Source organism: Rhinolophus hipposideros (assembly GCF_964194185.1).
Source record: "Rhinolophus hipposideros genome assembly, chromosome: X".
Lineage (NCBI taxonomy): Eukaryota > Metazoa > Chordata > Mammalia > Chiroptera > Rhinolophidae > Rhinolophus > Rhinolophus hipposideros.
The window spans coordinates 88,079,484-88,091,450 of NC_138046.1; the positions used below are offsets into that span (position 1 = coordinate 88,079,484).

Sequence of the window (11,967 nt, forward strand, 5' to 3'; positions counted from 1 at the left end):
GGCCGTACCGAAGGAGCGAGGTTTCTGGTGCGCACCTCCAGGGAATGTAGCTGCTTACGCCTCCCAGTTATGGCTTTGGCTAAATTGAGGTTGGAGCGTGGTCCAAAAAACCGATATTATGAATATTGGCCGAGAGGGGGCACGGTTCCGCAGCTAGAAGCGTGGCCTGAAGATCCTCTGAGCGGCGACTGGCCGCCGTTGCGCAGGCGCAAAGGACCCAAGGAGTGGTTTAGTATCTTTCGGAAGGTTAATTTGAGAAAAGGAGGCGTGACTTAACCAAATTACCTCTCGCTGATTTGCCTGTGTCTCTGAGGGCGTGGCCTAGTATCCCCCCCCTTCTCGGAATGAGAGTCGGCCAATCTAGTTTTCCCTCCATATCGGAGGCGTAGCTTAGGGCGGGCCCTTGACCCAGCCCACGACAATTGGTCGCCTCACTCCGAGGGCGGGGACCAGCGAGCCGTCCATCCTCCGTGCGGTCACTTCCTGTGGAGTTTCCCCAGCCCAGGGAGGAGGGGGAAGAGGATGAGAGGGAGGAGGGCGGTCGTCCAGGGTTAGGTTCGGGGGTGTTGGTCCGTTCACGGCGGGGGATGACTCACAGCCCATCCCATCTCCCCGACGCCGCCCGCCCGCGCAGAGCTCGCTCCATGGCTTAGCGGAGGAGGCGGTGGCGAGCAGGGGGGTGGGGGACTCTTATTTTGTTAGGGGGACCGGGCCGAAGCCCGACCGGCCTGGCAGGGCTCGCCCGGGGCCGGGCGTCATGTCTCATGCAGCCGAGCCAGCTCGGGACGGCGTAGAGGCCAGCGCGGAGGGCCCTCGAGCCGTGTTCGTGGTGTTGGAAGAGCGCAGGCCGGCGGACTCGGCCCAGCTGCTCAGGTGCGGGGCCGCCTGGGGCCGGTAGTGCTGACTGGGGTTCCCAGGAGCCTGATCTGTGGGCAGCGGGGGCCCGGACTAGAATTGGAGGCCCTCGGCCTAGGCTTGGAGGACGTCGGGGCGCCCGTCTTGGTGGGGGGGCACCTCAGGAATCCAGCGGTGGCCTGCTTGGACTGAGGCTTAAAGAAGTCATGGAAGTGCATTTAGGGAGGCCTGGTTCAGATTTGGGGGGACCCTTGACTGGGTATAGAGGGACATACTGTGTTGTATTCAGAAACTGGTCTAGGGTGGCTGAACTTGGGGGACAGACTCTGATTAGAGGCTGAATTTGGGGTCCTTGAGTCAGGCACGAGGGGGATGAATTTGAGGGGACACTCCGTAGGTGAGGCACTGATTTTAAGGGACATTTTCCCTCAGTGTCAGAGAAGGGGTCCTGGGGGACAGAAGTGCCGTCTTGGGAGCTTGGTGATTCCCAGTGGCTGGTTGCTGGAGGCTGTGTTTGGGGATAATGTGAATCTGGAGGGATTTGGGGGTATCTCAGATATACTTCATGGGACCAGACTTGTGAGTGTGAGCGAGCATGAGAAGCAACATTCATCAAGACTTGGCCAGACTAACACATTCACCCCTGCCCACCCAACCAGCTGGGTCAGATCCCCGGGATAGTGGAAAAGCCCTCTTCCCACACCCTCGTCTGGGCTTGAATGGGACAGACCGGCGTACAGAGGTGATGGAGATGGTGCTACCTCTTAGCTCAGAGAAGGCCTCAGACCTTATTTGGGAATCCAGAGGAGGGTCTTGTTCCTGCTGCCACCTGCCCTAGCCTCTCAGCAAGCCACGCCCTGCTCACCCCCTACACACACATGTTCTTTTTATCTCACCCTCCCAGTTTGTCTCTCAGACCCTGGAGATAATCTTGAATCTGTCGCTAGAGCTGGAATGAGCACCAGTTGCACCATCCCTGCCCGGGTGGGTCCTGCTTGGCCTCTTATCCTCACTTCCATCAGCGGCCTGGGAAGCCCCAGCCCCTTCGCTCCAACTTCTGTGGTATGGGTGTGTGAGATGGGAGGGGGTATTGCCTTCTGTCTGGGTTTGTGCTGAGCTCAGCAGCTCCTTGAGCTTCCTCTTCCCGACTTCCTGGGTGGTTTTAGGGCCCCATCTGAGGGTGAGGAAAGGAAGACATCCTTGGGGAGGGGAGAGAATTCTTGTTAAGTGAAGTCACTTAATCTTTCGGGATTCTAAATCTTTGACTAAACTGAAGGATGCATGTCCGTCCCCATGCGTGGTTCATGCCCCCTACACACTAGGTTCTTGTACCTAGCGTGGAGGGCTGAGCAGGAGACTTTCCGTATATCGATTCACCATCTTCTAATGCCTTTATAACAACCTAGGTCATCCCAGTAGTGGGAATAGATGAAAGGGAGGGGTGTATACGGCTTCTTTTGTGTGAGTGGGTGTTGGTATTGGAGGTGTGTGCATTTTTGATCTATCCAAAAAACCAGAGAGCGCTGGGCAAGCTCATCCAGCCAAGAAAAGAAAGCTTGCATAAAGCGTATCTTCCACCCAAATTCTCCCTCTTGTAAATCCAGATTGTTGGACCGAGGGGAGACTTTGATATTTCCATTTTGTATTTGGGTTTGTGTTGGCATCCCAGGAACTCTGGCTGGGGCGGCCTGAGAGTACGGACTTATTTGCAAAGTGATGGATCTTTCTGTAAAGTCAATCTTGGACCCCAGTTCTTTGTGATGCATTCGATCTGTGTTACAATGGGCTGTTAAGCTGAGGGGTGCCTCTGGCAATGGGCTGTTAGAGCTGAGTGATGGCTCTATCGTGCTGTTTGTATGTAGATAAACGTGAGCTCACATTCAGCAGCCAGGAAAACAGTAGGGGGTGTGGGGGTTGGGAGGGCTTTGAATGCAAAGTCCGGAAGCCTGCAATTTAAATAGTCCTTCCTAAACTCTTCATTTCCATTTTCCTCCAAACCCAGGTTGTGATTGCACGTGAGTATTAGAGCTAGGAGTTGGGATCCAGGAACTCTTCTTATTTTGCTCTTATTATTTTGAGTCTTAAGAGACTGTGGGTAACACAGCAAAAGAGGATGGGGAGGGGAGAGGGGTGTGAGGAGGGGAGAAGACAAGGGAATTCATGGTGGTGGTACCCAGCAGAGTGGCTGAATGTTAGATACATTCAGAACACTTTCCCTCCATCTCCCCAGCCCCTTCTCTATCTCGCTTTCTCTTTTTCTTTGAGGGGAGTAAAGTCTCCATCCAAAAACTGACCATCACCCCTACCTCCCCCGCACCCTCAGCCTGAACTCCTTGCTTCCGGAATCTGGGATTGTTGCTGACATCGAATTGGAAAACGTCCTTGATCCTGACAGCTTCTACGAGCTCAAAAGCCAGCCCCTACCACTACGCTCAAGGTATCTCTCTATCGGACTCCCCTTCTCAATTCTCCAGGCCCCTCCATCCACTCTTGGTGGGCAGAGGCCCTCAGTGCCAGCCCAACCCATTCTTTCCAGCAGCCTGTATAGTCGAGATAGTAAAATGAGGGGCCAGAAAGAGCATGTTACAGGAAAGCAGGTGGTCAAGCGAAAACTAGGATTCCAGTAACTCGGACTAGACCTCCCGAGCCTTTCCCCACCCCAACTACAAACCCATTCATTCACAAATATGGCCTGCAGCTTGCCTAGAGAGCCCACAGACCAGGCTTGGCCTTCTCAAGCTGAGACCAAGGGGGCGGAGCCATGCCCACTATCCCTGCTCTCTCCCTCCCCCATTCAACAAACTCACCCACCCCCCACCCACCCCCAGCCCTTGAGGAACCCTGCAGGTCTTTTCTTTCTCCAAGCTGGGAAGTCTAAATGTGCTGAGTCATGGGCCTGGGCTCTAAGAGAGGGGAGGGGACCTGGAAGAGGGGCAGGAAGAGAGGATTGTGAAATTTCTTAGATTTTCAAGACCGACTAGCTCCTGGAACAAGACGCCCAGGCAGGAGAAGTAGAAGGGCCTGTGATTACCCCTGTAGCCTGTTGCCCACCCCCAGGAGCTCGGGGAGCAAAGCATCTCCAGCCCTAAATGGACCTTACGAGCCCTCTGTATCCACATCTATTCCCACAGCCTCAGTTCTGCTTCCTTCCACTTTCCTTTAAAGAGGATAAAGCCCCCTCCCAGAGCCATGCGCTAGCGTCCCTGCTCAATATGTGAACTGGCCCAAATCCGGGCTTCGCTATGAGGATTGAGCGCTACGGTTCCCCCGCCGGACTGACTTCTGAGGGCTGCTACCAGGCCTGGTTCCTGTCATTGCTCTATCGCACTGTGACTCCTTAGGTTTGGGTTGAGACTTTTCGCTCACCTGTGGCCCCATATTTCCCATTCCACAGCCTCCCAATATCACTGCAGGCCACCCCGGCCACCCCAGCTACCCTGTCTGCGTCACCTTCTGCAGGGGGCTCCCGGACCCCTGCCATGTCATCATCTTCATCACGTATCTTGCTGCGGCAGCAGCTAATGCGGGCCCAGGCCCAGGAGCAGGAGAGGCGTGAACGTCGGGAACAGGCTGCAGCCTCTCCCTTCCCCGGTCCTGCACCTGCCTCTCCTGCCATATCTGTGGTCGGCGTCTCTGCTGGGGGCCACACATTGGGCCGTCCTCCCCCTGCTCAGGTGCCCAGGGAGGTGCTCAAGGTAAGGCCCAGAGGCCCTGGGAGGGGGCTCCCACTGACAGGTCCTGGTAGATTTCGGGTGAGGTCCTGGGGCTCTAAGCAAGGTCACAGGTACTGTTAAAGTAGGCTGTGCTCGTGTCCCATTGTGTTTATGGTTTCCAGTGTATTCTTGTGGAGTTGTGAGGGGTTCTGGGGGGCCACAGGCTGTCTTGGACCTTGGAGGGTCGTGAGTGCCCCGAGTGGGCCCTGGGGTCTGTGGAGTGGCTTTAGTAGAGCCTCATGTATGTGTAACACATTAGGAGTTCTTTGGCCTTTGGGATATCTTCGGAAGCCATGCGTGTAGTTCCTGGGTCTGTTACGCAATGAATGTCAAAGATGACGGAAGAATCTTGGGAACTGACAGTGGTGGTGTTAGGGGCCTCCAAAAACGGAGGGATGCTGCCAGCCATGGGTGGGTCCTGGGGGCTGTGAGGGATTTCTGAGAAAGGGAATTTGGAGGCTGGGGAGACTTACCACTGTTGTGGGGTGGTTCTCAGATTCTGGGCCCAGTTCATAGGCCTGAGCCTAGGAACAGATGACTTCTGAGGATGGGACTGGGGCTCAGAGTCAGTCACCCCTCTGAGTCCTGTTCTCCCTTGTCCCCTCCTGTACTTCCTCCCCCTTATCCCACAGGTACAGACCCATCTGGAGAACCCAACACGCTACCACCTACAGCAGGCGCGCCGGCAGCAGGTGAAACAGTACCTGTCCACCACACTTGGGCCCAAGCTGGCTTCCCAGGCCCTCACCCCACCACCGGGGGCTGCTAGTGCCCAGCCGCTCCCTGCTCCTGAGGCCGCCCATGCTACTGGCCCCACCGGCAGCGCCCCTAACAGCCCCATGGCGCTACTCACCATCGGCTCCAGCTCAGAGAAGGAGGTATGTGGCTGTAGAAAACCCTCCCTATGTTCCCTGCTCCACCTTCTTCTAAACCCTCTTCCATATTGACTTGCTCCCCCAGATTGATGATGTCATTGATGAGATCATTAGCCTGGAGTCCAGTTACAACGACGAGATGCTCAGCTACCTGCCTGGAGGCCCTGCGGGGCTGCAGCTCCCCAGCACGGTGAGGCCCTACGACGGAACGTTCTCCTGACAGTTAGCGCACGTGTCTATCACCGACACCACACCCAAGCTGGCTATGTGTACAAGAGACCCTTGCCTTGGATTATGTTGAGATAGAGGGGGAGGCTGTATGATGAGAATGGGACATCGCAATGCCCTGGGGCCTGCTGTTGGATTGCATGGAGACGTGGACCTTGTCGATTTTGATACATATAGGGTGGGAATTTCATGAAGATATGAGGGCATGCCAAGATGCTTGCGCTTCACTGTGGGAAGCACTGAGGGATGGGACTCTTGTAGCGTTTTGAATGTGCCCAGAGATTAGGAGTCGCCAAAAATTGCAAAACTTGGTATGGATGGACCTTGAAGTGGTTACAGTGTACTATGTCTCTTGCAGTGAACTGTGCCAACAGGCTGAGACCTGTAGAGAGTGGATAAAACTTGCTAGAGCAAGAGATAATACCAATAAATTGTAACATTCTGCTTCGGGAACTTTCCCGGAGTCCCATAACTTGCTTTGAGACATACTTTGTGGCTGTAGCTTTCCTTCTTTCCAACTTATCAAGAGGATAGAAGCATATATAAAAATGGTACTGGTTTATCAGAACTTTTTATTGATTGGGACACAGAGATTGGATCCTTGGGGTTTCAAGAGATGAAATCAATAGGTGGGACTACTTATTTACGGATTAATAATGATGCCCGGGAGTATATCCAGAAGAATGCAAAGGAGAGAAAACAATCTGGGCAGACGTAAAAGCAGTACTAGTTACGTAGTTGGTTGGACAAGAAATCTTGGGTGATCGGAATGTGTAAGAAGATACTAGAGTCAGGACCTTGGTGCATGGCAGCTAGAGACCATATACGTATGGTGCTGCAACAATCACAGCAAAAGACTGGAGATTGGGCTGGAACGCTCCAGAAGATCAGATTTGGGGTGGAAACGTTGCCATGACAGCTTCCCGAGGTCTGAGAAGATTGGGTTAGAGTGTTCCAAGAATGCTGAATTGGAATGTTGTGCTGGAGGGTGAGGGGCAACGGACTGAAATGTTGCATAGGAGCCAACAAAGACCAGAGAAGTGTGGTGTCGCAGCATTTCTTCTCAGAGCCAGCTCCAGGGTTTGGGAGATAGGCTTCAGAGGTCACTGAGGGATTTGAGGGGCTGCGGGGGCATGATGAACAAGCCAGGCAGGCTGTCGTCCCCCAGCAAAGCACGGTAGGTCCACTTGATCCTGTCCTCCCTTGCTGAGTCACCATGTGAAATTCCCTTGAAGGAGACGGAGGGATTCTTATAGCCAGTCAATGCTTGCTTTGGGCGGGGGCTGTCTTTGGGGTTGTGTGGAGGCTTGGGAGCCTCATTCTGAGATGGGGCTGAGCCTGGGGTCTGCTTGCAACTATCCTTTCTCTTCCCCCAGCTGCCTGTGTCAGGGAACCTGCTGGATGTGTACAGTAGTAGTCAGGGCGTGGCCACGCCCACCATCACTGTCAGCAACTCCTGCCCAGCTGAGCTGCCCAACATCAAACGGGAGATCTCTGGTAAGGGCCAGGGTCAGCCCCATGTCTATCAGCTCCAGGGGTGGGCCTGGTGCTGGGGGAAGGGGATTAAGCAGACAGAAACTGGAGGACTCATTGCCCTCTTTTTCCACATGATCCATGGTCTCGTTTTCACCCCACTGCCTTTCATCTTGGGTTTAACAAATGGCCTGTAACCATGGCTTTTTGAAAAACAGTAAAAAAAGAGTGGCGCTTTTTAAAAGTCACTCCCTGCCTGTGCCCACCAAGGCCTATCTCAACAGCACACGCTGCCGTCCATCTTTCCTGTGCCCACAGACCCTGACCACCCCCACTCTCTTCCAGAGACGGAAGCCAAGGCTCTTCTGAAGGAACGGCAGAAGAAGGACAATCACAACCTAAGTAAGAATGCATGCTCTCCTCAGTGTTTATGCAGCCCTGCCTCACTCTGTGCCCCAACCTACCTTGGCGAGGGGTGGGGGCGGCTTTCACTACAACAGCTTTCCAACACCCCAGTTTCTCCTCTTTCCTCCTTGGCCTGTTGATGGCTCTTTCTCTCTCCTGCCTCCATAGTTGAACGTCGCAGGCGATTCAACATTAACGACAGGATCAAGGAGCTGGGCACCCTCATCCCCAAGTCCAGTGACCCGTGAGTCTGGGCCTGGGCATGGAACCCCTGGCTGAGGGAAGGTGGGGTGGGGACCACACTCCCTTAAAGTTGTTCCCAGGGAGTTCCAACCTGGGTGGGAACCACCCAACATTTCTGCTTTTCTCTGGCCCCTTCCCACCCAGCTTTCCTCACCCTGAGTACGGTCGCAGCCCCTCACCGTGTCACCTAAAATTTTAGGTTCATGACATTATGGTGCATGTGCCTCGTCTGGTCCCTGCAGGACATAGGCACTTAGTTTTCTATTTATTTCATGCTTCCTTTATTAATTCAGGAAACATACTGAGCTTGTGCTTTGTGCTAGGTACAGTGCTAGGTCCTGAGGTGACTAGAGGGAACAAAATAGACAAAAATCCCTGACCTCATGGAATTAATATTTTAGTGGAGTCAGACAGACAGCAAACAAGACAAATAACTAAAATCCATGTGATTATTATGAGTGTTGTGGAAAAGAATAAAGAATAGGAGGAAGATGGGGGAATGCTGGGGAGGGTTGCAATTTGGGGTGAGGACGGTGGGGACAGAACAGACCTCAGTGAACAAGGAAACATTTGAATAAACAGCCTAAGGAGGGAAGGTATGGTATCTGGGAAAAGAATGTTCAAGGTGGAGGGTATAGCTGGGCTGGATGCCCTGAGGTGGGAATAGTTTTCCATGTTCTGGGAGCATTGAGAAGCCATTGTGGCTGTAGTGAGATAAATCAGGGTCTGAGGTGAGGAGTATTAAGAGGTCAGGTCAGAGAGGGCTTCCTGGCTTTGGGTAGGCTAGTGTTGAAAGGTTCCCGTAAGGGGGTACGCATTCCATACCCTTGATGTACCCCCTACCCTAGGTTTTCCCAAGGGATGCCATTATGCAGCACTCCCTTCTTCTCTCCCCTGCCCCACAGGGAGATGCGCTGGAATAAGGGCACCATCCTGAAAGCCTCTGTGGATTATATCCGCAAGTTGCAAAAGGAGCAGCAGCGCTCCAAGGACCTAGAGAGCCGGCAGCGGTCCCTGGAGCAAGCCAACCGCAGCCTGCAGCTCCGGATTCAGGTCTGGAAGGAGGAGGTGGTGGCAGGGGTGAGGAGGGTTTCCTGCAGGCAGAGGCAGGCCAGGCCAGGATTTCCCCTCCTGGCATACTTGGGGGATTCTGGGGCTTCCCAACTCCCATGATGATGGTGGTGATAAGTAGCAATCATAACATTAACAAAAATAATAATGAATATTGGCCAGTGTACATTGTGTTTATCTTGTACCACACACTGTGACAAGAGCCTTATCTCCATTTTCTAAGTTAATCATCACAACAACCCTATGAAACAGGGACCATTATTATGCCCATTTTACAGATTGGGAGTCTGTGGCTCAGAACCCTTAAACAACTTGTCTGAAGTTATGCAACTAGTCTAGTGCGTGACAGAGGCTGAGCACGAACCAGGACAACTTGCCCTATTAACTGTTACATTCCTTTGCCTCTGAGGGGCTCTGAACTCCATCTTATCCTACACCCACCCCCTACTTTTTGCAGGAGCTGGAACTGCAGGCCCAGATCCATGGTTTGCCGGTCCCTCCCACCCCAGGGCTGCTCTCCCTGGCCACAACTTCAGCCTCTGACAGCCTCAAGCCGGAGCAGCTGGATGTTGAGGAGGAGGGGAGGCCAGGCACAGCAACGTTTCATGCAGGGGAGGGGCCTGCTCAGGGTACTCCCCATCAGCAGCCCCCAGTGCCACCCTCGGATGCCCTTCTGGACCTGCACTTTCCCAGTGACCACCTGGGGGATCTGGGGGACCCTTTCCACCTGGGGCTGACGGACATTCTGATGGAGGAGGAGGAGGGGGTTGGGGCGGGACTGTCAGGGGGTGCCCTGTCCCCCCTGCGGGCTGCCTCTGACCCACTACTCTCTTCGGTGTCCCCCGCTGTCTCCAAGGCCAGCAGCCGCCGCAGCAGCTTCAGCATGGAGGAGGAGTCCTGATCAGGTCTCACCCCTCCCCTGGGATTTCCCCACCCAGGAAAGGAGGACAAGTTAGGATGAGGCCCTCTTCCTTTTCCCTCACCCTCCCATGAGACTGCCCAGCCCAGGTGTTCTGGGGGAAGAGATGAGAGGAGGAATCAGGTGACACCCTGCCCCTTCCCTCACAGGCCCAGCCAGTGGTGAGATCAGGGCCTGTCCCCCAGAGATCACTGCCTCATCCCTGCCCCCTGGGACCCACCTTGCCCAGGTGAGGGAAGGAGACAGGATGAGGTCCATCCCTGTTCCCTCGGGACTGTCCTAGCCAGGTCTCCTGGGATAAGGAGGTGTCAGGACGCTGCTCCATCCGGTCTTAGAGCTGCCAGGCTAGTCCACTCTGGCAAGGCAGGGGAGTCAAAATGATGGAGTTTCCACCCTGGGGGTTTAAGGCCTACCTTTTCCCCATGACCCTTGTCCTGCCTAGGCCAGGAACAGAACTGAGGATGAGAGCCAGACCCTTCACCTGGGAACTCAGTCTTCCAGCAATAAAAGGAGCCAGGCCCCGCCCCTTCCCTGTAGAAACAGCCCAGAGAGGGTATTTCAGGCTTGGAGGAGTCTGCAAGATTAAGCCACTATGTGGAGATGACAGCCCTTGTCCCTCAGCAACATCCCATCCAAGCATTCCACTGAAGGGAGGAGTGGTACTTAAGCTCCCGCCTTAACCAGGGACCAAGGTGACTTAACCCAGGAGGGCTGTCAGCTAACTTTGCCCTTGGTGAAGGGGGCAGATCTCGAAATCTTGCGTGTTGACATTCCAGACCTAGATCACGAGTGAGAGACCCCTATCCTTGGGCAGAGTCCTGTCTCCTTCCTTGAAGGGCAGTTTCAGGAGGTGATGGGGAATAGAGGGTACTGAGTCCAGGTTCCCAGAGCCAGCACCCCATTACTTTTTTTCAATATGTAGAGGAACAGGATGAAGGAAGGGGCCCTTCTGGGGATTTCCCCAGCCCAGGAAAAAGTAGAAGCTTGTCCCAACAAGGCAGAGGCTTGGAGGAAAGGTTGCAAAAACGTGTACTCCTCTTTTGTTTATCTGATTTTTTTTACAGACCCCCTACTCACGCTAGGTCACCCCGCCCCAACCTCTGGCCTGCACCCAGCTCTCCATTTGGAGGACTCTTCCCAATCCTCATTTCAGAGTTATCCATGGACACTCCCCACCCCTCCTACCACATACACCCAAGACTGTCAGCTTTGGATTGTTGAAGCCAAGCCCCAAGAAGGGTGTACTGAAGGGTCTGTAGGTTTGTCATTAAAATAATAAATGCTAAGCGTGTTTGATGCGCTTTTAACTTTGGCAAAGAGTCTCCTGTCCTTTTGACTATGCAGTGAGCATGGCTCATGCAGGCCAGGAGGAAGGAAGGTTCTTGGAAGAAACAGATTTAAGAGGGATGGATAAAATAATTTAGCTAGAAAGGGGCTGGAGGAAAATAACCTGCCAACAAAAGCAATCAGTCCTTAACTACCTGCCAGGCACCTTCCTGACTGTTGCAAATTATTCACCTAATTTATTATTCTAAGGAATATTCATCAAGGAAGTACTGATTTCTTATTCCTGTTTCATGTTTGAAGAAACCAAGGAATAGAATTTAATCTGAAGATGAACAGCTGGTAAATGGATGAAGAGCTAAATGGTAGATGAGTGAGGGCTCTAGTTTGAAAAATGTCACTGAAGGCAGAGGGGTCAAAGATTTTCTTGCACTTTTCAAATTGATAAGGAAGTGTGCGAAAATAACCTGCTGGCAGACAGTAGAGGCGGTCCAGATGGGAGAAAGGGCAAAGAAACGGTAAAGGTCAGGAATAGGCAAGCAACTCCATTTTGGAACAGACGTTGACATTCTGGGGGAACTTTATAGAGGTGAACAGAAGTATCTTGAAGGCTGGGAAAAAAATTCCTGGAATTGCTCAACCATACTCTACTCCCAGGGCAGGCATCAGGCCTGGACTTGTATCTTCCCCAGCAGACAACCCCAAAGTACTGGGACCTGGTCTGGTCCTGTGTCTCGCCCAGCCGACTGAGCACAAAACTTGCTACTCCTTTCTAGCCTATCATCACACTGACCCCTGGTTGTTGAATCTACTACTAGACTGGTCGCTCCCTAATACCTTTATTTTTTTCTCCGCAAATTTGCCATATTCTCTTTATAAAGATAATATGTAATACCTGGAA

General features: G+C 53.3%; 1 protein-coding gene across 8 annotated transcripts; it reads left to right on the forward strand.

The window, feature by feature from the left end:
* The first annotated feature begins 503 nt into the window (after positions 1 to 503).
* TFE3 (transcription factor binding to IGHM enhancer 3) lies at positions 504 to 11,967 on the forward strand. 8 transcript variants are annotated; one of them, XM_081042176.1, is made up of 11 exons: positions 504 to 873; positions 1,760 to 1,917; positions 3,179 to 3,292; positions 4,250 to 4,550; positions 5,201 to 5,446; positions 5,529 to 5,633; positions 7,048 to 7,168; positions 7,490 to 7,546; positions 7,718 to 7,793; positions 8,698 to 8,845; positions 9,321 to 11,967. In XM_081042176.1, exons 4-11 carry the CDS (start codon positions 4,335 to 4,337, stop codon positions 9,762 to 9,764), a joined length of 1,413 nt encoding a protein of 470 aa, XP_080898302.1. In that variant the 5' UTR covers positions 504 to 873; positions 1,760 to 1,917; positions 3,179 to 3,292; positions 4,250 to 4,334; the 3' UTR covers positions 9,765 to 11,967. The 8 variants fall into 8 exon arrangements, with proteins under 8 accessions (XP_080898302.1, XP_080898296.1, XP_080898295.1 ...); XM_081042173.1 differs by having other exon boundaries at positions 742 to 873; positions 7,463 to 7,546; XM_081042174.1 differs by having other exon boundaries at positions 742 to 873; positions 1,760 to 1,839; positions 7,463 to 7,546.